The sequence below is a fragment of the Numida meleagris genome, chromosome 10 (genome assembly GCF_002078875.1).
Source record: "Numida meleagris isolate 19003 breed g44 Domestic line chromosome 10, NumMel1.0, whole genome shotgun sequence".
NCBI lineage: Eukaryota > Metazoa > Chordata > Aves > Galliformes > Numididae > Numida > Numida meleagris.
Window position 1 is genome coordinate 361,406 of NC_034418.1, and position 23,314 is coordinate 384,719.

The following is a 23,314-nucleotide window of genomic DNA, read 5'->3' on the forward strand; positions in this document are numbered from 1 at the left end:
TCCCGCGCCGGCCCCGCGCCCTCCTACTCCTCCTGCAGCCGCCGCCCGGCGCCGCCATGCCCGGCCCGGCCGCCGGCAGCCGGGCGCGGGTGTACGCCGAGGTGAACAGCCTGAGGAGCCGCGAGTACTGGGACTACGAAGTGCACGTCCCGAGCTGGGGGTAAAGCGCCCCGCGGGGACCCCTGCCCCGGCCGCCGGCCCCGGGGCCCTCCGCGGCCCACGTGAAGCCCCGGGAAGGGGCCGCGCCCCGGGGCCCCTCTATGGGGAGCGGGGGCGGGGGGAGGCGGCGGGACGGGCTGGGGAGGGGCGGCCCCGGGCAGGGCTGGAGGCCCTCAGCCGCCCTCCTCTGTGTTCTCGGTGCCCGCAGCAACCAGGACGACTACCAGCTGGTGCGCAAGCTGGGGCGCGGCAAGTACAGCGAGGTCTTCGAGGCCATCAACATCACCAACAACGAGAGGGTCGTCGTCAAGATCCTCAAGGTGAGTGTCCAGGCCGGAGCCGTGACGCCTCTTGGCTCCATCTCACCCCGAAGCTCTTGGCCTCGCCATATGGGTGTTCGGGCACTGGATGGTGGTTTGGATTTTGGAGCTCCCACCCACTCTGTTCCTGGCTGAGGGCTCCCCTGGAGGAGGAGCGCACAGAGCTCTGGCGTTCCAGTGTTGTGTGTGCCGCCTGCGTTGGGCAAATGGTGGCTGGCTGTGCCTGTTGCAAATGGCCCAAGAAGGCCATGCCAACAGGAATGCAGAGCCTGCAGGGGAATCCTTCTGTCAGTCTGCAGACAGCTGGCACGCAGCCGTCTCAGAGTCCGGCCACAAGCTCCTCGGAGTCAGACTGTGAGGTGCTTATAAAGCACACAGAAGTGTGTATCCAGTGCTGGAGAGGATCTTTTACATGGGGGGGGGGGGGGAATGTCACTTTGGACAGGCCAAAAATACCATGAAAATCTGAGGAGACAAACACAGACCATTGCTCAGTTGTATCGGTGGCGTGTGTTCTGGTGTGTTCATCCCAGGGGTCGGGCTGCAGGGACCTTTCTGCAGCAGTGTGAGGTTTTGGGTTAGGATTGTATGGAGTTAGCTGCTGTAGGACAAACCTTACTGTGGAATAGCGGGATTGCAGGGAAGTGTTGTAACCATCCTAGCAGCAGTCTGTATCGATGTTCTGGGATGGGAGGGTGTTTCAAGAAGAAACTAACAAAAAAAAACCCCTAAAGGTTAGAATTGAGGTGCTTTTGGTTTTGGCTTGGCTGACACTTGTGGCTGTCATTTGTTGGACCAGCAATACATGTCACTTTTTTGCCAAGAGCACGTGGAACCAGTTTCTGGTCATGGGTGTATGAAGAATTTGGGCACATGCTGATCTGCAGAGTGCTGGGGGGTCTGAGCTCAACCTGCCCCTGCAGCCAGTGAGGCTGGCAGATCCCTGGGACACGGGTCTGCAGGGCTGGAGCCCTGAGACGTTCACTAGCTGCACTCCTATAGCACAGCTCACTGGTTGGCTTTGTGCTGGCTTCCCTGCTTCCACAGTTGCTTGCAGTTCCTGTTTCCTCAGGATCTTTCTCAGCTTTCCAGGGAGCTTGCCCTGCTGTATCCAGCTCCTAGGCAAGGAGTGATCTCCCATCCTGGCTGCCCCTGGGAGGAATGAATGGTAGCCCTGCCTTGGTAGCAGCCGAGGTAGTGGCCAGCTGAGCCCTCAGGGACAGCCCCACAGCTGAGCCTAATGGCAAAACTCACACGTTCTTGCTGAACTCTTCTGGTGTGCTGCGGGGGCCTCCTCTGCTTTGGGTGCTTTATGTGTGTTTTGGTGGGGTTTCTGTTCTGAGAGAGAGAGTAGCCGGTGTAGATTTTATGGCAAGATGGCTCGTGGTTGTGCTGCACTTCTGCATGCTGCTCTGGAGCCCCTGGTCGTCTCTTTGGGACTACTGTGGTCTGTTGAGAGTCCAGGTCTTGCCCCACTCAAAAAGGCACCATGAGGCAGAGAGGCTGCAGGGAAAGTCATCAGAAATATTCCTTGTTCCTTCTTACCAGCCTGAAGAGCCTCCCCTGGAGCGATGCTGCCAAACTCTGTTGTCCCCAGGGAGCCCATCAGCGCAGAGCTGTGAGTCAGCCAGCCAGAGTCATCTGAGGGTGGCTGGGTGCTCCTTCTCCCTGGGGCCTGAATGCGTTGCCACAAAGCCCTGTAAGCGGGGGACGAGCTTGGCCCTGATTTGGAGTTGATGGTGTTGCCACTAGTTCCCTGGCTCCCCCCCTTGCATTAACATGCAGGCAGCATTCCTGCGAGTGAGCAAGGGAAAGCAGAAAGTCCAGATAAATAAAGATGAACTTTCTTCTCAGTGGAAAGTGGGTCAGGGAGAAGTGAGTTTCAGAGCACCGTGTTGTATACGTTATGAAGACTAGCAAAGTGTGGCAATAACATCACTGTGATCTGTGGAAAGTGCCTCTGGTTTCCTGTAGCGAGACTCAAACTTAATTGCAGATGTAATTACATGTATCTTCGGTCTTAGCAAATAGGCTGGGCGTGTCTGCTGCTTGTAATTCCGGCTGGGTTCTCTGAGGTGGGAAATGCAACCAAGTTACAAGGTTCTGCGCATCAGGAGGGGTGGGACAAGGGGAAAACGTGTTGCTGGTGGATATGGCTGTTCAGCGCGGTTGCTCTTTTCTATTTAAGGTTCATGGAGAGAACAATTTATGTTATGTGTTAAGGGTGCTCTTAGCATCTGTGCCTTGTCTGAAGTGACTGGTATCTTCCCAGCCTTGCTCTGCGAAGCGGCTGGTTCTTAATGAGCTCCAGTTAGCATGAGCCAAGTGCTTCTGTGCCTTTTTGCTCCCCTTCTTTGGTTGTTGTACCTGAACATCTTGTACCTTCCTCCAGAGAGGTCAGGAAATTTTACCACTGTTTCTCAGATGCAGAAGTGAGCCACAGATTTCCTGTGTGACTTTGGGCAAGTCCCTTAGCCTCAACAAAGCTGAGACTAAAGCATAGGTCCCAGTCTGGTGCTGTGTGAACAAGATAAACTGCTCTTCCTCTTCTGGAGGCTAATTGCTTTGTTTATTCAAGTGCCCTGTGACGTCTTCAGCCTTGGACAAGGCTGGGGAGCTGATGGCTTTGATAGGTATCACAGTGCCCCAGGCCGCTTGGTCTTGCATAAAGCGTGGTGCCCCATTTCCCTGGCATTGCCTTCCTGTGCTGCTACCTGAAGTGCAGGTCCAGGCGGAATCCTGCTGCAAGATGGGTTGTGATCATGCCCCCAGTTGTGGTAACAGCATGTGTCAGCAAAGCGGCACCATTAAGATCATGCAGATGACTGTAATGTTAGCGCTTCATGGCTCAAGCGCCTCCCTTTGAGAATGGGATGTTCTTGGTGTCATGTATTTCCAGGAAACTTCTGCAGCTCTTTTAAAAAAGCAAACATGCTGCTGGATGTCAGGTCATGCTGTGTATGACCGTGTTTGCTACGTGGCAGGCGGGAGCCCTGACGTACCCCACAGACGCCCTGACAGCATCCTCCAAAAGCAAGGCAGAGGGCAACTGCTCAGCTTTTCAACCTGTTAGGAGAGTAAAGATTCTGCAGAAATAAAGAGAGTCATCTTGACACGGCGTGGGGCGCTTAGCACCGTACGCAGCCCATAGGGCACGGAGGCAGCCAGCAGCTGTGCCCCCGCGGTCTGCAGCTGGTGCAGTGGGCTCCTGTGGGCTTTTTGATCTGGCTGACTGTGGTGCAGCTGTGGGCATGCTTCCTGGGTGCTTAGGGGAGCACCGAGCCAGGAAGAGGGTATGTGTGAGCATGTCCCGGGTGTGCTTTCGTGTCTTGCTTAAATGTGATGCTTGTGTTTGACTTCTGGGTTGTTGGCACCTGGCATTCCTCTGCATGTACTAAGGAAGCTTAAGACATCTTAGTTTCCTGTGAGCTCTGTGCTGTGGGTGACTCTGCGGTGGGAATGCTGTTGTGAAGTCACCTGCAGCTGTGGCTGCTGGGAGCTGCAGCCCTTCACAGCCGTTCCCTTGTGCTGAGTGTGTGCCCAGAGTGGGGATCATGGCATCCGTACTGCCAGCTCTGTGCAGGGCTTGTCCCACTTGCTTCACTCACACACGTGTCTATGTGCAGCTCATTTGCCTGGGACCCAGTAAACCCATCACAGCAAGGCTAGTTTGTCTCCATGGGTGGCTGCTGTCAGAAAAGGCAAAATGGGTGAGGGAGAGGGACTGGAGGCTCCGCAGCAGTGGTGGAATAGCCCCTTTCCCTTTGGTGGCTTTTGTCCCCCTGTGCCAAGTCCACAAACTGGAACTTTCAACCATGTCTGCAGTTTCACAAGTGCATTCTGGCTTGTTTGTTTTTCCTCTCTTTTCTGTTCTGTGCTGCATGAACCCTTCAGAGCCACCGCTCAGGCTTGGGGCTGCAGCAGTGTCCTTTTGGGGCTGAGCTCAGATTGCTGCTCTGGCAGCTGTAGAACCATTTGTGAGAGGTAGCCCTATGACTCTGGTGATTTTTCTGCTGTCTCTGAAAGCTTCAGAGCCCTCGTACATTGGTGTGCTCTGGGTGGGGGCTGAAAGGCCTGCTGTGCTGCTTGCAGAAGGGATTGCATAGAGCAATCCAATAGGGCCATGTTTGTCCCTCAGGGCTGGATCTTTTGCCCGCATCACTGCCCTTCCACCACTGCTCCATCCCTGCTCCCGGGAGCTCTCTGTGCCTCTCACTTCTTCTGCATTTGTACTCACTGAATCAGCTCTTCCCGGCCCACTTCCTCCTCTGGCAGGACTGAAATGAGCCCTTTTGCAAGAGAGCTGCACGCAGCTCTGCTGTTCCCAATGCCAATTGCCCACACTGAGCTTGGCACAGTCAGTAGCAGGAGCTGGGACCCCCTGGAGCAGTACCGGTAACTCCCACAGCTGTGTTGGGACACAAGGAACCAGTGAGCAGCAAAGCAGCAGCTCCTGCGAGGAGGAGGGTGAGTTACAGCACTGGCTGCAGCTTCCCAGGGCTGAGCCCGAGTGCGTGGCACTCGTTCCGTGCAGCAGGGATCAGGACTCGGTCCTCTTGTGTCTCCCTTTAGTTGGCTGCAGTGGACTGGGTGCACTGAGGGCAGTCCTGCAGCCCCCGAGGGCTGTTCCAGGGATGTGCTCTGTGGAAGGAAAGGTGTTCTGCAGGGAGGAAAGCACTGCCCTCCAAACTCTCGCTGGTGTATTCTACCTAGACTTGAATCGAAAAGTGAAAGTGCTTTAATAGTTTCAGGGTGGGTTTATTTATTGTTTGTTTTTGCCTCTTGTATAATTCAAGAGCAGCTTAGGAGAGGAAAGTTTAAACTCTAGTAATGGAAGTTGTAAAACGCAATCAACTCACAAAATATTAACACAAGTGGGCTCCTTGATTTTCATTGCTCTTTTGAAAATGATTATTTGGTTTCCCAGCTGATGTCTGACAAAATAAGCAGTGCTGCTCCAAAGGCAATTTTCCTATTGAGCAATTGGCATCGGGCTTTATAGGCTGATTATTGTGATCCTTTCAATACTTGCTAGGAACAAGTGAGCTTCTGGAGCCTCCATTCAAACGTTTAAAGCCTGTTGTAAGGATGCTGCTGGTCCTGGGCTCTGTGTGCAGAGATCAGCCTGCTGCTTCATTGCAGTGCTGAGATGATTCTGAGCTATTCAGGTGGGCAAGCAGAGCTTTTTTGTTATTGGGTGGTGGGATAAATGACCTTTGTTTTTCATGGATCCATATCTTTTGTCTGCTAGTCCTTCTCCCCTGCTGTACTATCCCCGCTTCTTTTCAGAGCACCTTCTGTGACTCCTGCAGAGCAGCATGGATGCTTCTCAGCCGGCAGGGTGCATGCCCTGTCTGCTTTTTGCTAACGGGCAGTGGATGGTTTGAATTTAACTTGGATTTCACATGTCTTCCTGATTACTGCTTTTCTTTCTGACTGTGGAACTTGGTTTAAAAAATGCCTTCATTGTGCTTGAAGTCAAGCACCAGGTCTTCAAGTTGGTGGAGATGGCTGCAGCCAAAGAATGGTAGATGTGTGCTCCGCTTGCTGCAGAAACAAGCCAACAGTTGATTAACCAGGCAGACATCTATTTGTTCAACACAGGAAGTGATGGCTGCAGTCTTGAATCTAAAGGTTTATTTTTGCAGGCAGTGCTAGTTCTCCCAGCTGATGTTTGCTGCAGCTAGTCTCCTTCCCTGCTTATACTCCCAGAATGTGACCCAGGATCTGATCTCTGTCAGAGCGGGGTTTTCTTCTGCACTTACCTGTCTGCAGAGCAGTTTACCCCGTGCCATTTCCCTCCTGCACCCTGAGCCCGCCACCGTTGCTGCCTGTCCTGCCCTGGCTGGCTCTCAGCAGGTTGAAGCACCCTCATGGTTGGGAGAGTGGGAATCCTGCTACAGAGGGTGCCTGGCTGGAGCAGGGCAGGTGTGGGATCCAGCAGGACCTGCACCTTGTCCCTCTGCTCTGTCTGGTCAGGGCACTGGGCAGCCACAGGCTGTATGTCCCCACTGTCTGCAGCCGTCTGACTTCCAGCTTGGCTGAGAAAGAAAGCAATTTCCTGGGAAACTGGGAAACTAGCTTGTGCTAGGCAGTCACGTTCAGAGGGTACTGCTGCAGTTGAAGCAGTTAAACCCCGCCCAGTGTAGACATGGTTAAAGTGAGACATGTCTTTTAGCCTGGTTTCCTATGGAAACGAGCCTTATGCAACCCTGCTGTCTGTCAGCCTTCTCCCCCTCCCCCATTGGCCGATCCCAACTGAGTGCAACTGTTGGGTTCCTGTGGATTTCATGGACAAAGGTGTTTGCATAGAGCACAGGGGCTCGCTCAGAGCCTGTCTCACAGGATTTGACTCACATTGGTCACTAGAGAATCCCAGCTCTTTGGGAAGCTTTGACATGCCTCTACCATGGGAAAACAGATGGAGTCGGAGTCTGCATCTTTCTAAAGTGCTGCCTCCCAAACAGAGGCTGCTCAAACTCAAGTGATGGTGCCTGGCTGGCTCCATGGGAAATACCTCTCCCAGGATGTAACTGAGCCGTGCAGGGCACGAACAGCCTGAAACACCGCTGTTCATATCGAAAAACAGCCTTAAATCAGCGCCGTTCAAATACTCTGATTGCAAGGGCTGCTGTTTCAGGAGCTATTCCTGCTGGGAGAGGCAGATGGTTGGAGGCCGTAGGAGCTTCAGTTCACATTTAATCCGTGCGCGTTTGGAGTCAACACCCTTGGAGAGACGGATCGGGTGACTCTCAGAGACAGTTGTAGCAACCCGGGCTTAATCCTGTGCTCAGAGGATACGTTGCTGAGGGCCGGGGTTTTTGGCAGCGCCGCAGGATGGGGACGGGACGGCAGCGGCAATGTGCTGCAGTGGTTTGCAACGAGGTCTTTGTGTTGCCAGGTTGGATAGTGCAGGAACCCAGGCTTGGAATCGGTTATTGTGGGAAAATGGAGCTCCACTGGAGTTCCTGGCAGGCAGATGGTGTTTGTGGTTACGGCTGCAGTGATGTGGCTCCGGCATGGCACAGCGTGTGGGAAGGGGATGGCATGTTGTTGGGTAGGCTTGTGGGGAGAAAGCCGTGCTGGGGAGGCAGCAATAGCCACGGCTTTCTCCTGCAAATCCAAAATGGGGAAATCCTCTGTTCCCTTGCATTGTCTCCAAGGGAAACTTTGAGGCAGTAACCTCCTCTGAGACAACACTTCACCCCATGGCATCTCTCCCTCCTGCGTCCCTGTTTCCCTAGTGGCAGAAAGCTGGCGGCCCTGCAGGAAGCGGGGCTCACAGCTGGGTAAGGCAGTTCAGCCAAGTGCAGGCAGCTCAGACCAAGCCCTGCGCTGCTGCAGTCTTCCTCCAGCCTTGAAAAAGGTGGAGGCACATAGAAGTGATGGGGTGGGGGGAAGACATCTTCCCCAGGGGGAGTGGTGGTTGCTACGGAAGGAGGAATGGAAATTTCAGAGGGAAGTTGTCCCTATGTAGCTGATGCAAAAGGCCCTTGAAATCACTGCAGTGCAATGGAGAAGGTCTTTCAAAGCAGGCGGTGGGTCCCCTTGGCTGATGGCACAGCAGAGTGGCTCAGAGGGATGCGTGCAGGAGTGTGTTGGCAGCCAGGCTGCTCCCTCTTTGAAGGTCCTTGGAAAACAGCTTGTGTGTGCATCTGTCTTTGCTGGTCGAGCAAATAACTGAATTATGTCCTCTAATTCCACCTTGGCCTTCTGGTAAGATCAGTGGATGTGGGCGATGCAAGGGTGGTGTCTGTCGCCGTGCTGACGTCGATGAAATTAGTCTCTAATGAAGCATCTTCAGCTCGGGTTCAGAAACAGAGCCCTCGCTCCTGCTGCCTTCCAGCCCTACTCGGGCTGCCTCTCCATGTCTGTCTGGCCTCAGGCTGGCTGTTGCTGCGTCTCAGGATTGCCCTGTGCTGTTTCCTTGCCCCCTCCCCAGCAGAACCTGCTGTGCATTGCTCCGGCGCTGGCAGCTGCGTGGCCTCGCTGCCATTTTCCACAGTGGCTTTATGAGGTGCTGACGCTCCCTGTACATAGCATAGGTGTTATTTTTGGCACTTTGCTTCGGACTGAGATTCTCATCTTTTGGCTGGAAGGCCTAGCTCCTGCCTTTCAACTTGAAGGAGGACAGAAGGATTTGAATCTGAAGGCTGCAGCTACCTGGAGAGCCTCGACAGACAGCATATTTTGCCACTTACATAAATGCCATATTTTCTGACTGTATAAAAAGCTTTGATTCCTTCTCCCATGTACATTCCTTCGAGTGGTCTGAAACCAAGGGTTGTCTAAAGTGGGTGTGAGCTGCCACGTCACTCTGCAGCCATCACCGCAGCGTGGGAGGCTGCAGCAGAGGGGAGGCGATGGGGAGCACGGGTTGCTGAGCTCTTGGGGCTCCTTGTGCCGAAGGTCACTGTGAAGGTGCTGACATCTGGTCACTTGGGTAAGGCGCCTCTTACCTCTCCTCACTGCCCTCCTTGCAGAGCAGCCACCATGCTGGATGGTGAATGCTTCAGAAAGCTGAGTGACTGGAATGGAGAGTTTCCGTGAGCGCATCTCCTGGTGCGAGAAGTTTAGTCATCCTTCTAGGATGCCTCTGTAGCTCTCTGTTAGGGTGGCAGAGGTGCAGGAGGAGCTTTGCAAGGAAGGAGGACTGCTGGAGCCAGCAGCGGTGTGCAGCCAGTGACGCCCATCCTGGTCTCTGGCCAAGGCTTAAATAAAGTCTCACTTTGGAGCCTCTGCGAGCTGCCTTTCCTTTCAAGCAGGCACGGAGCTCGAGTGGTCTTGGGAGTGGATGGGTTACAGAAGTGGTCATTCCTTTGCGTTGAGACGAACCGCTGGATCAGCAGAGTGTGAAAGCTCACCCAGCCTCCCAGCCTTGGGAGCAGCTGTTCTTTGTCACTCCGTGCAGCGTGATGTCCAGAGAAAAGCTTACTTTGCAAAGGGAATTCCTGAGGCAGCATGGGCTTGAGTAGGAGTCAAAAACTGTTTAAAATGTCTGTATGCTCTGAGAATAATCACAATGCACAGATGCAATGGCATGCCGTGCAGCTGGGTCCCTGCTCTTGGGGTGGCTGTGAAACACTCTTGCACAGAGTGAGGCACAGCAGTGGAAAGCATGATGGTGGAAAGCCTCAGGTTGTCACTTTACTGCATTAAAGGACTTCTGAGAAATGCACATGGCAGTAAGAATTAAAAAAAGTAAATGTTTTGTGCTAAAGCTGAGGTATGAGGTCTGACCATGTTTGTCCTCTGTCTCTGAATGCACTCTGACTGCCACACGCAGTCCACAGTGCTATGAACAACAGTTACTGGGGTCACTGTGATGTTTGTCTTGGTTTGACTTCCCCTGATGGGTGGGAAACTTTCACTTAAACAAGGGAAATCCTCACTCGTTCCAGGTGTCTGTCTTCCCTTTGAAGTTTAAAATGTTCCCTGGGGAGAGCAAGAGCAGGGGGAGGCAGGGAAGTCATGGGGTACAACCAGAACACTGTCAGAACAAGTCAGTATTAATGTCTGAAAGGACTCTCACTTCTAATTGCTTTTGTCTATTTAAGCCAGTGAAGAAAAAGAAGATAAAACGTGAAGTTAAGATTCTGGAGAATCTGCGTGGTGGCACCAACATCATTAATCTCATTGACACTGTCAAGGATCCCGTGGTAGGTGCCCGTGGTGCGGTGTGGGCGGTGGGCTTGCCTTCCTTTTAGTTGTAGGCAGGGTTCTTGTTTCTTTCTGTGGTCCCAAGACTGTTCTACACACCTGTGAGTTTCCCTTGGCTGACGAGGGAGAAGTTTTTTACCCTCCAAATTTGCTGTAAGAAAGCAGAAACCACAGCCTTCCAGCTTCTGTCTGGCATCTGGAACATAAGCATTTTGCTGGGCAGCTGGAAATTAAGCACTTCTCGTCCTGGTTGCTGTCCTGTCTGGTGACCAGAGGACACATCCTCTGTCTGCACTGCCACAATGACCCTGTTTGCAGGAAGTTTTCTCTGAGCAGCAGCTGGCGGAAGGCTGTGACTCCCAGCTTGCTAGCAGCCACAGAGGGGAAATGATGCTGCTGTAGTGTTTGTTGGCAGTCCTGGCTGACCATCTTCCTGCCACTGGCTGTGAGACTTTACCCCCCAGCGACACCTTTTGTGCTGTCCCGTGCATTTTCTGACTGGGGGTGCTAGGGGAACGGCACTGGCCGAATGCTGTGTATTAAACCATGACACTCTTTCTCTCTCCCTTGCAGTCAAAGACCCCTGCTCTGGTGTTTGAGTACATCAATAACACAGATTTTAAGGTGAGTCTGCCTGAGTGCGGAGCGGGGAGGCCTCCTGTTTCTGTTAAAGTTGTTCAGATCTTGGGTCGTCAGATACTCCTCAAGAGCTGTGAGGGGAGTTTGAGTCTGTTCCCTATGTCAGATTCACCTTCTTTCCTTCACGTAAATGAGAAACTCGTGAAGTTCCTAAATAGGCTGTAGATGAGAAACAGTGAAGGGCTTGTGTGCTTTGAGGGGTAAGTTCAACAGGTTAGAACTTCTAACTCCCCGCTCAATGTACTAACCTCTGCTGCACTATATAGTCAGCCCAGATGAGTGCCCATACTGTGATGCTCTATTTACAGCAGTGCAGTTGGTGGAGTAGATGACAACAGTTTGTGCTAGAATCCTTCAGACCTCGGGGCCACGGGGTGGCTGAGGCCGAGCGGTCCTGGCAGCTGTGCTTGCCCAAGGCTGCAGCACATCCTGGTTTCTAGGAAGCTCCGTGTGGAATTACTCCTTTCCAAAGCTGGGAGCCCTTCTGTCTGAGTGTAGCCACAACTGCATGGGCTGCTGAAATGCTTCTGGGTGGCAGAGCTGAGATGATACACAAAAGGAATATACCATTATCAAGCACACCTATTTTAATGATATCTTCGAATCTTGTGAATCTTTAAGTTATTGTCAGTGGTGGAAGATTAACTGAGCAGTTACCATTAGAAAGCTGGTCATTGCCTCTTCTTCCAGTGCTCCGAGATCTCCTGTGTTTCATATTATAGGACAGTGCTCCTGTCTGTACTGGAGTGTTATGTAGATATGCCTATTCTAGAATGCACCAGACACCTGGAATGGGACTCCGGGTTGGTGCTGGTGGGAAGGACAGACCTTGTGACTCTGCCTACAGGCTGTCTGCTCTGCAGGCCTGCACGCTGCGAGGCAGCACGCGTTGTTTTCATCTCCCTGGAGTTTGTCAGACGAGGCGAATCTCACTGCGCGTAGCGAGAGCTGCGGCCATTCCAACAGTGTTCTTAGTGCTCCTAATCTCACGCAGAGACTTATTAGAGAGGCTAGAATAACAGTCACTTGCAGGAGCATCTGCCCTGACAGCTCTGGGCAGGGAGATGAGCATTACCTCCAAGTTAGCAGCCAGGAGAGGAGCTCTGTGTGGTGACCTTCAGGGCTAATTCAAGCAGTCTTGGTCTGTCTGGGCTCTGTTGGCATCGGCTGGTCTGCTGCAGCACTGTGTGTGTTGGGAATGTGCCCCTTTCCTTCTCCTGGTGACCCAAGGTCTCTTATTAAGGCTGATTGTGGAAGCTTTTAACTTGATGGGTTGCTCTTTCTTAAGCTTTTTAATACATGACTTGAGATAAAACAAGTCGTAAAGGCAGCACCTTGCTGGAGGTTGCTTTTTGTATCCTAAATACCATTACACCATTCTGTAGTGTCCTTAGAGGAAAACTTTGTTGTCAAAGATACTGTTCAATAACTGAAATATGTTCCTGAGATAGAGCATTAAATAGTGACTTGAGACTGTGGCCATCGAGGACTCAGACTGAGAGATGCCAGGCTTAGAGCATGAGGTAGCTCAGCCCCAGCTGTGCTGATTGCTGGCCACAGCAGAAGTAGCAGCACTCAGCTCTGGCTGTTGCATTGGAAACAAGTGGATGATTTTGCAGCAGATCACTTCTAGGCTTCTAAGAAAGACCCTTGCTCTTCAAGGAAGTTTGTGTTCGTAGCTGTGCAAGCTACTTTCAGTCCAAGACTGAAACTATTGATGCTTTCGTCTTACATGATCAGTGTAGAGCAGGAATAACTTGTCTTGGGAATGCAGGCATGTCCCCCAGGGCATGCAGGATGGCTGCTCATGTTCAGGGCTTATTTGTAACCCAAACATCACCAGCTACGTGTGGGGCATGTGGGTTGTTCAAGCTGTACTTGTGTGAGCTCCTCTTTGGGTTGGCTCTTTGGGCTGCAGCTGCACAGAGGGGCTGGGGACACCTGCACAGAGGCTCCGAGGCTGTCTTCCCTTGCTCTAAAGTTGTGCTAGCAGGAAGCACAGAGAGTAGATGAGACCACTTGGGTTAGGGGTCTGTACATGAAGCAGATGGAGAGCACCCCGAGTCCTTGTCCTTCTGTTGTCCCTTCTGCCCTGGAGTCCTGGTCTCCATGGAGCTGAGTGCCCCACAGGCTGATCCTGGTGAGAGGGACCTCTTCTCATTTTGGGCTAGCTGCTTCTGATCTGCCTGTCTCTGCACTGACTTCTAGATTCAGCAGTACTGGTGAGAGCCATACAGCTTGCTCAGCAATCACTGCCAGTTCTGTGGGTCTGAGCCATGGCTGCAGACAGTGCCAAGCCATCACTGCAAGCTGTATCCCAGCAGCTTTGGCTGTTTTTACATGTCAGTATAGAAAGGACACTTACATGATACTTCTATAGAACTGATCGTGTTGTCTGAAATTACCTGGCAGGGTCCATCCTGAACCAGCCGGTTCTGCAGTTGTGGGAATAATATTTGGAGCTAGAATAAATGTACATTCTGCTGTGTGAGAAAGGCAGCTGGTGCACGTGGCTTCTCTGCAGACCTGTTGCATTACTTGTCCTCTGGGAGTGCTCCAGCTACCCACATTCATTTGCCTTAGAGCACAGCTGTGCTGGGGAGCCATGCAACCAAGTCAGTAAGCATCAGTGAAATGAGAGGTCTTTTCCTAATCGGTTTCAAACCTGAAATGAGACATCTGTCCTTCAACCACCATAAGCTGTAACATGCAAAGAGGGGTGCTGCCCGCAGCAGCCTTCCCCAGGTGCATCGATGCTGCCAGGTGAAGCTGAACAGGGTGGTGACTCCCAGGAAGGCATGGTTTTGGGGCATCTCCATCCCCATAGGACTTGTTATCTAAGCAAGCCATTACAGCAGGCTCCTGGGAGGGCTCAGTTGTCCTCTGCTGGCAGGGCTGGGCCCTGGGTCATGCCTCAAAGGGCCACATGCAGCCAAGTCAGGGAATGGTGCCCTGCTGTAGTTCGTGGCGATGTTGGTTCTGCTCCTTGCTCGCTTGTCTGCTTCACTGGGTTGCTCCCAAGTGTTAGGATCATCCCAGCTCCTGAGAATAAAACATAGCTTGCATCCTGGAGGCCATTTAAGCTCGGTGTGTGTAATTGATGCTTGTATGCTGCCAAGAGCTGTACTGAGGATGCTGAGTCTGTTTGGATCTGGCCCTAAGCATGACAAGATCATGAGGTTCTCGCCTTGTGCCTGGAGAGGTTCCAGGGCCAGAACAGCTTTCTTGGAATGTGAATTTCAATCCCTTGCTGTGGGATTTCTCCCGGAGCTGCCAGGTGGTGCCCTTGATGAGCAGTCAACTCTGATGCTGATTCAGGCGGTGATTTCTCTGAGCTGTGAGATGATCCTTGTTTGTTAGAAAGGACAGAGGGGCCCCGTCCTGCTGCTGTCCCATGGATGTCCTTCCTGGCTCGGCTCCCCTTTCAGTGCCTTGGTGTCTCCTTGCTTTCCCCAGACAGGAGCAGAGTCTGACAGGGCCAGGCTGGCACAGCTGCCAAGGTCAGATACAGAGCAAAAGGCAAATCCAGGGATCAGCTGTGAGCTGGCATGGGAGCAGCAGGATGATGTGGCTGTTAGTGACTGCATTGGTGGCCCAGTGGAGGTTGAGGTGCACCCCGGATCTCTGTCATTTCAGCCTTGCTGTCTCCTCCTCAGACAGACAGCTTGGCAGTCTCCTGCTGGAAAGAAGTTATGACAGGTCTGAATGACTCCAGTGGCTTTTCACAGGAGTTCCTGCCTCCTTTCTGGATTTCCTACTGTGTAACCGTGGCAGATCTGAGTCTAGGACGGTCCTTGGGAGTGGCAGTGTTCAATGGGACATGCTGGGTTGCTGATTGGAGGCAGGTGGGGTGCAGGAAATGACACTAATCCAAATCTGGAGTATTTAATTTTGTTTCTCTTTCTTTTTTCTCTCTTCCCAAATCTATTTCAGCAACTGTACCAGATCCTGACAGACTTTGATATTCGGTTTTATATGTATGAGCTGCTGAAGGTGAGTGCCATTGCATATGACAGTTGATGAGGAGGCCAGGAACGAGAAAGGCAGTAGCCAAGTGACTGGGACAGTGGTATTAAGCAGTTACCTCTCTGTGTCCAGTGCAGAATCACAGAATCCACATTTCATATCCAGAGAAGGTTTGGGAAGTGATCTGATTGCCTGGCTTATTGCTGTCAGGCATTAGAGCCAAAGTGGGGACTGTGAGCCACCTCTGAAGAGTCTGATTCCCTGGGATCTGTTCTTTCCCTGTGAAGTGTTTGTGGCTGCTGGTGGCCAGGTGGGGCTGGGCTTTCCCTCCCTGTGTCTCTAGTACTGGGTGGGCTGCAGTGAGGACAGCTTGCTCCTTCCCAGACACAGCCAGTACGAGCACTGAGAGGAAGCAGGGATCTTTAGAACCACAGAGACCAGAAGAGTGGGATTGCCAGCTCCCATCTTCCTTCCACTGTAGTATTTAAGCCTCATTGGGAGTGAGGCTTCTGGTTATGTTGGCATTGCCATAACACTGGTGTTTTCCTTTGGGTCCTGCTAGCCAAAACCTTCTCTGGAAACGAGTGGGACAGGCTAGGGAAAGCCGTTTGTTCTCCACAACTTTGGGACTGCAGGAGATGACCTGAAAGAGATCTAATGAGCAGGAGAGAGTTTTTCTTCTCCACACCCCTAAGCTTGCTGCACCTGTCTGCAAGGGAAAGACCTTCTGACTGAAGGCTGGGGGAGCCCAAGGCAGATCACGGTTATATTAGGAGCTCTGGTGAGATTAGATGCTCCAGCTCTGGGACAAGCAAGGCACCAAACTGCTTCATCCCTGGAAGTACTTTGTCCAACCTGCAGAGGATCTCCAGTGCTGCAAATCCCGGGGCTCTGACTGCCCTGTTGGGTGTGAGGCCATGTCACATTGCAGGGATATTCCTTGTGGCCTTGCTGAGATTGAAGCTGGTGCCTTCTGTGCTTCCTGCTGTGGCAGGGACCCAAGGACAGCATTACTCCCTGGCAGTGTGTCTTGCATATTGAATGACTGCAGGCTGTGCCCTCTTCCCGTGGCACTGGAGGTTTCAGTGCACTTGATAGACGGTGATGAATGGGTCTCCCTTCCCCTTGCAGTTGAGAAAACTTTCTCAACTCCTTGCTTGAGGGAACAGCTGCATGAGGGGAGTGACTGGTGCAAGGTCATGGAACTGAAGAGCTTTTGTGCTTTCCTGCGTTCAGACATTAAGCAGTGTCAGTTTTCCTTGTGTGCCATCACCTGCCTTTTTGTGAGCTCTGGCTTAAATGAGCAGGGCAGAGGTGACTATGTTTTTTGGGACACCAATGGAAAGCTTCACTGGAAGGCTATAAAACTGTATGCACATAAGGATTGTCCCCTTCTGGGAAGAAGAGCTCTTCTGTTGTGCCCTAGGAAGCACAGGGCTGCCCAGGTTGGAGCACTTGGCCTGCTTCCAGGTGGGACACCACTCTGGATTGTGTTCTTCTGTGACCACGCAGGCAACATGGGTCCAGGACTGCTGTAGGACAGGAGATCAATGCTGTCTCATTGCCAGCTTGCCACGTGCAGTGTAAGAACTGAAAATGCCAGTTCCTTCTTCCTTGTGGACCAGGCACTTTTGCTCCTTGACAAGAACTGGCTGTTAAATTGTTATTGCTGTGCTGTGGCTGTACGGCCATATCTAACCTCTGTGTTTGTCTGCCAGGCCCTGGATTACTGTCACAGCATGGGGATCATGCACAGGGATGTCAAACCCCACAACGTCATGATAGACCATCAACAGAAAAAGGTATGGTGGCACCAGGGCTTAGAAGCAGGCTTTCTCCAGTGGAGCTTGAAACTCTGCTGCTTCTGTCCCTGTAGCCAGGCCAGCTGTGCTTACCCTTCAGCCTTTCTTTATCTGCTCCCTTCCATTTGTGTCCGTGACAGGAGGTGGCCAGAGTCCCACTGGGGAGCACCGCAGTAGCAGGCCATGGCTTGGAGGTTGCTCTCCTCCCCAGCCAGCCGTGCTGTTTGTCTTTGCTGTGGGGAGCAGATCTGGGCTGTTAATCTGCCTGGGGAGGTGTGGTGCTGGGGTGCAGAGAGTGTGGATAGGAGAATAGTGGCCTCGTATGAAATGCACGTGGATAACTTTACCTAGGAAACATGAACTCCTTCTGTAGTGCAGCCTGCCCCTCCCTTACTTCTGAGACCTGCTTGTTAGATAAAAGGAAATGTTTGCACCAGGCTCGCTGCCATGGGAGTGGGCAGCACAGGGAGCTCCCCTCCCTGCTGTGGTACCTGTACCTCTCTGGGTGCTGTGTGTACCTCTGGAGGGACTTGGGATTTCCAGCAGCAAATGAGTTGCTGGTCCACGGGTCCCTCTGTGTGAATCAGCAGTGCTTACCAGCAACAGGATTTATGAGGAGTGGGAATCTCTCACTAGATCTGTTGTCCTTCAGTAACGCGACTGGTCCTCTATCCCTGTGGCCACAGAGGAGACAGTCTGCCTTGCAAGATGTGGTGTGCCACCTCTTGTCTCCTTTCCTGCTGCCAGCCCCCAGTTAAAATCAGCACTGCCTTTGGGCCAGCCCTCCTTAACAGTGGGACAAAACAGCTGGCCTTTGCTTGTTCCCAAGTATGCAGCATCCTGCCTGCTGTGGCTTGTGGCATTGGGAAGGAGCCGGTCACCCAGCAGTGGTGGTGTTTGGACTTGGGAGGCAGAGGAGCTCTCTAAGCTGGGGTCTGCCCTGCCAGCACCCTGTGGTGACAAGGAGAAGGGAAGAGCACTGCTGAGAGCATCTCCTGTCCTCACGGTGCCTCCCTGCACCGCCCCAGCCTCCATGCTTGCAGCATGGGATTGAGAGGCTTTGGCAGACACAGCTTTGCCTAACTTGCTCATACTGAGGCTCCTGACTCTGTGTCTCTTTATCACATGTTCAGCTGCGGCTCATAGACTGGGGTCTGGCAGAATTCTACCATCCAGCTCAGGAATACAATGTCCGTGTGGCCTCTAGGTACTTCAAAGGACCGGAGCTCCTTGTGGACTACCAAGTAAGAGTCTGCCTCCTCCTTGCAAGCCAGTGATACTGCTTGTGCTTGCACTTCGGCCACCGTTGGGTTGTCTGGTTTTGCCTGTCAGGGCATTGCCTGGGTTGGAAAGAGGCTTGCTGTGAAGTGAAAAGCCTGAGGTTGTCTGCTGTTGTTGGGGAGCCAGGCCATGCTGAGCATGCCTTTCTCTTGTGATTGCTTCTCCTTTTTCCCCTCAGATGTATGACTACAGCTTAGACATGTGGAGTTTAGGCTGTATGCTGGCAAGCATGATCTTCCGAAAGGAGCCTTTCTTCCACGGACAGGACAATTATGATCAGGTAAGGACTTTGGTACCTGATTTATCTAATGAGACATCTGTCACCAGCTCATCTGCATGTGTATACTGGGGAGATTCTGGGGATGGGACCACCGGACTGGGAAGAGGTTGCTGCATGCCTAGTTGAGCCATCTGGGCTTACACAGCACTGCCTTATGTAAGAGAGAGTTTTCTGTGCATGTTGCAAAAGTGAGGTTCAAGGAAGATATTCTTTCCTTCTGGGAGGTTTCTCAAAGAAGAGCTGTTACCATTTGGGCAGCTCTTTCTCTGCAAGACAGTGCCTAGTCCTGTCTGTAGACATCAAACCAGAAAAGAGGCACAAGTTTAATAGCAATTGCTCCGGCAGAATTTGTTCCTTCTTTCAAGCTGTGATGGCTCACTCTTTTGCTTTCTCTCAACCTACCTTTTGTTCCAGCTGGTTCGCATCGCAAAGGTCCTGGGCACAGATGAGCTGTATGGGTATCTCAAGAAGTACCACATAGAACTGGACCCGCACTTCAATGATATCCTGGGCCAGTAAGTGGAGAAGTGAAATGCAGCTTTTCCTTTCCTTGTAACGCAGAGGGAGATGAACTACATTTCCATCCTCTGAAGGACTCTTATCCTAGGCCTGCTTTGGTCTTCTGGATCATAGTGCTGCTTGCAGGCCTCCTAGCAGGTCACTGAAATGCAAGCTCTTTCCTTTTGCTTCTTTCATGACTCACGAGCCTTCCCCTGCTTCTTCTCTTTCTTGCTTGTTGACATCCTAGAAATGGAGATGTAAACACTGGAGTTGAGTGTGGATTGAGGGGCTCAGAATCTCCCAGATGAGGTTTCCTAAAAGGACCAGAGGCAGATGGGACAGTGAGGACAGCCTGCGTGAGGCTGGCTGGCAAACCAGAGCACTTCTGGGCCCAAGGGTGTCACTCCACTTGCTCTGTGTTAGTGTCTAGTCCCTGCAGACAGAAGAAACCATGCAGTATTGTGCCTTTCTCAGACACTGGACATCCACGCAATCATGTGCCTAAACAAGAGGGCTTTTCCCCCTTTGGCAAGTGCTTGCTGAGCAGTAGCTTCTGCAAGGAAGAGCTGGAGGCTGTGTCTGCCATAGCGGTTTCTTCCCAGAAGTGGAGAGCGATTTCCCTGGGACCTCTCAGTTCTGCTGTGCTGATCGGAGCTGAGTAGTGACTACAGGTTCCTTTGCAGGCATTCCCGGAAGCGCTGGGAGAACTTCATCCACAGTGAGAACAGACACCTTGTCAGCCCTGAAGTCCTAGACCTCCTGGACAAACTCCTGCGATATGACCATCAACAGAGGCTGACGGCCAAGGAGGCGATGGAGCACCCCTATTTCTGTGAGTGTGTGGAGCCAGTGGGGCCAGCTGGGATGGAGAGGGATTCTTAGGGGAGGTTTTGGCTCCTCATCCCGCAAAAGCCGTAGCAGGTCTGTGAGTTTTAGAGGTGGTTACTCTGAAAGGATTTACCAGGGTGGAGCTTCCTCTTCATTAAATGCTGTTTCCTCTTCCTGCCTGGTCTGTCTCCTGCAGATCCAGTGGTGAAGGAGCAGTCCCAGCCCAGCTCAGAAAACGCTGTGCTCTCCAGTGGCCTGACAACAGCACGATGAAGACTGGAAAACGACGGGTAATTCAAGATGTTTACAAATAAAAGCAAAACCTTCGGTCACACAGTGAAGGGAAATGAACCAAGGACCCCCCCCTTCCCCTCCCCTTTATACTCGGCAGAAATCTAACCCTGGGGGGGGGGGTCATAAACCTCAGTTCCTCTCTGGTGGTTGTGGTTAATGTAACTCTAACCCTGTGGTACCAAAGCCCTGGGCAAATGGTCTTGCAAGAGTTAAACATGTAGTGATATCCCCAGGGCTCAACACGACTGATTCTGGTTCACATCTCTACGGATCCTTCTCTTCCTTCTCTGTCCAGCCTTCTCCACTGTGCTGGTGGGGACAAATTGGCCGTTCCACCATCAGTCCTTAGCATGCCTCTTTCTAAATATGCCTTTCTGACTTGTAAACTCTGGGTGAACCAAATTCAGGCTGGGGGTCAGCAGGTGCAACTCTGCTTTGAGCTCCAAGTCCTACTGCTCACTCTGGGCTTGAATTTGGCCCTTGAATCCCAGTTTTAATTGCAAATACCAGGGCCTTGGGAGGGAGGGGGGAGGTTCAACAAAATACAGCCCACAAACCCAGCAGCACCTCATGATTGGGCTGGAGCATTAAAACTTAGGCACTGATCTGAGTTGCTGGGGAGAGGTGAGATTCCCCCCTCCAGGTGTGTTTGACAAAGGCTCGCTCTGAGAAGAAACTCAATAGACCTGCTTTGGAAACTTGTGAATGTGAGGGTTGCTTTTGTGGCAGGAGAGGGGAGGGACTATCCAGACTTTCCCGCTGAGCTCAGGAGAGTCAGAACTGCAAGACTTCTTGTGATAGGTGTGCAACCACGTACCTCATGACGTGGCTCCCATGAGAATTCGTGCCAGACGCAGACTTGTGCCAGAGCACAGCTCTGGAGCGGTTCAATCCAGCGCCGCAGGAGAGAGGAGCGGAACGGGGGCCTGGGAGGAGAGCATGGGGAGGGGAAGGATCAGCAAACAGCGGTGTGGTCTGTCGGGGAGGGGGCTGTGCAACTACTGATCCGGGACTTGGGATCCCACGTAGTGTTTTAACGAAGTCAGCCACTTGTTGAATTCTGGGGTGCCGATCCTGTTGTTGGGGGGTGGGGGGTTCGTCTCGCGGGTTCTTTCATCAGATCCCTTGATGGCTTTATAGCCCCACGATTCACAGTTGCCTCCTCTACTTGTTCTGTGTGTGATTTCATCAAGTGGTTCTGGTGATGCTCAAACCTAGAAGCTGGAGATAGTGTTTTCCCACCAGCACCTAAACACAGAATTTCCTTCTGCGGCATTGTCGAAATAGTTAATTTTTTATAAGGTTGCAATGTTTCTATTTGAAACATCTGTTTACATTCCATATTCCAATAAAGTTCTATTGGCATCGATAGCAGGTCAATCCATTTGTATAATTCACTGAAACCAATAAATATCTATACGTCTGAACGTCTGCTGTCTCTGATCTGTGGGATAGCCAAAGAGAGCAAAGAGCTGAAGGGACTGCTTCCTCAGGGAGGTCAGGTTGTTTTTTCCATCCCCTCATCTGAATGTTTTGGAATCCCTTAGTCATTGGTTGCAGGTTTTCATGCTGTCAGCCCCGAGGGTTTCACTGTACTCCTGGGGCTGCAGAGGATGTGTGAGGTGTTGGTACAACATGGGAGCTGGCTGTTGTGGTGTGTTTCCAGCTCTGCCCATCTACCTGGCCTGAGGGATATTGGGCTCTCGTGCTCTGCTAACAATAGTAGGGTTGGCTTGGGGATTTTAATGTTGATTTCAGAACTGTTTTTAAAGAACAACTGTTGAATTGCTCCCTTGGAGTCAGAAAAGGGTATTTCTTATGGTTTGTCCAAGTTGCTGTGGGAAAAACTTGCCTGCGTTTTCTAGCTCTCGTGTTTACCAGTGCAGAAGATGCATGAGAGAAAAGACAGTTTGCTGGAGGAAGCTCTGTAGCTGAAAGACATTAATACAACGTTTGACAGTGTCCAAACCTGTTGAGGTTCTGATTAAGGAAGGGGCAATTCTGTCAGTCTGAACTGTGGACAGAAATGCTTTCTGGGTACATCCAAGCAGATGAAAAAAGATGCCCTAGCAGGTGGTCTGAAATGGGGGATGGCTTTCCCTGGTTCTGATGACCAGAGACACCACAACAACCTGCTCTACATCTCCCCACGTCCCTATGCCATTTCTAGGGCAGGATAAGCTGTGACAGGTTCATCCCAGAGGACAATGAGGTCCGATTCCTCTCTGCATTCATCAGCCCAGTGTTCTTCTGGACATGGACAAGCATCATCCTGCCTGTGGGGGCAGGCAGGAGCTGCAGAAGTCAGCCTTAGGAAGGGAGGAGGCTGGGGAGCGAGCACCTTTGTAGGCTTTCTCCTGGATTTGGCTACCATGACCACACTGTGTAGCGGGCTGCTGGAGAGGATGGATGGGCCTGGTGGGAGTGGGTGGCATGGTATAGGGCCGTGTGCCCAGCTGTCTCCTTGCCACCAGGACTGGAGGAGCAATGCATTGTGCGGGCAGCATCCTGCAACACTCACTTCCCTCCTCCTGTCTCTCCCCAGGTCCCGATGGTGTTGCTCCCAATTTTCCATAAGCAGAATGAGAATCATTATCGGTGCGTAGAATGACGGCGGGCAGACTGTGCGGAATGGGCAGGGCTGAGTGCCTGGCTGGATGGCACTCACCTTCTAATGAACACAGTCCTTCTGTAAAAGGTTCTGCCTTTGGTCCCTGTTTATCTCTTCCTGGCCCAGAAAGAATGGAAATGTGAAGGCTGTGCAAAGCAGTTGTTGGTTAGTTGTTCCTTCTTCCGCTCCTGACTCTTCTCCAGCCTTCGACGGACCATGGTTAGCCAGCTTGCCTCTGCCAGAACCTGGGAGTGGCAGGGGATGTAGCATCATAATGGACAGCTCCATGTTATAATTGAAATAATTCTATATCGTTGAATAAAAGTTTGGAAAGAATCATGCAAGGAGGAATTTTCAGTGAGGAGGGAGCTGTGGGCAGGACTGGCCGTGCTGGAGGATGCTGGCAGTGAAAGCCTTTCCCTGTGGCCTGCCGGGATGGGCTCAGTGAGGAGAGCAAGAGGAACTAGTTGTACAGAGTCACCATGAGCAAAAGTAAAGGGGCCATTTGCCACCTTTAGGGACACCCCTCTTTAGACCCCATGCTCTTCTGAAGGTGGCAGGCTGGCTGCTAATGCTGGTACCTGCTTCTTCCAACCCATGGGCCTTGTGCACGGCTCTCTTTCAGCACTCCAGGAGCTCCCTTCTCTTTTTCTGCCCTGAGCTGAGACTCTCCTCTTCCCCTTGGCACTGTCACTGCAGGCCGCTTTCATTTCCAAGCCAGTGTTGAGGGGTGGACGTTAACTTGAACACTGAAGCACGTGAAGCTCTTGTCTAAAACCTTCCAGTTGGACCGTATGACTGCACATGGTCGTTTCCCTTCATTTGCTGATCTCCTTCACTGCCCATGTGGTTTTTCCTCCATGCCCCAGTTACAGAAGCTGCTCAGAGACCAGGCTCTCTGAAAGACAGACCAATTGCTGAATTTGGGTTTGGGTGAGGGTGCTGGCATGGGACCATGTGGTGCTGCACTGAC

The 23,314-nt window shown here is 52.1% G+C and overlaps 1 protein-coding gene across 4 annotated transcripts in view; it reads left to right on the plus strand.

Annotated features, from left to right (window-relative positions):
* Nucleotides 1-22,680, plus strand: part of CSNK2A2 (casein kinase 2 alpha 2) — a 23,676-nt gene extending 996 nt beyond the window's left edge. The window contains exons 2-12 of one of the 4 annotated variants that reach the window (XM_021408535.1): nucleotides 368-479; nucleotides 10,037-10,138; nucleotides 10,713-10,763; nucleotides 14,712-14,771; nucleotides 16,463-16,546; nucleotides 17,680-17,790; nucleotides 18,006-18,107; nucleotides 18,522-18,622; nucleotides 19,292-19,440; nucleotides 19,633-19,726; nucleotides 22,276-22,680. In XM_021408535.1, the coding sequence (XP_021264210.1) occupies nucleotides 368-479; nucleotides 10,037-10,138; nucleotides 10,713-10,763; nucleotides 14,712-14,771; nucleotides 16,463-16,546; nucleotides 17,680-17,790; nucleotides 18,006-18,107; nucleotides 18,522-18,622; nucleotides 19,292-19,440; nucleotides 19,633-19,709 (949 nt within the window). In that variant the 3' untranslated portion in view covers nucleotides 19,710-19,726; nucleotides 22,276-22,680. Of the gene's footprint in view, nucleotides 161-367; nucleotides 480-10,036; nucleotides 10,139-10,712; nucleotides 10,764-14,711; nucleotides 14,772-16,462; nucleotides 16,547-17,679; nucleotides 17,791-18,005; nucleotides 18,108-18,521; nucleotides 18,623-19,291; nucleotides 19,441-19,632; nucleotides 21,158-22,275 lie in introns of those variants that run through there. The other 3 variants (XM_021408537.1, XM_021408534.1, XM_021408536.1) reach the window with 3 other exon arrangements.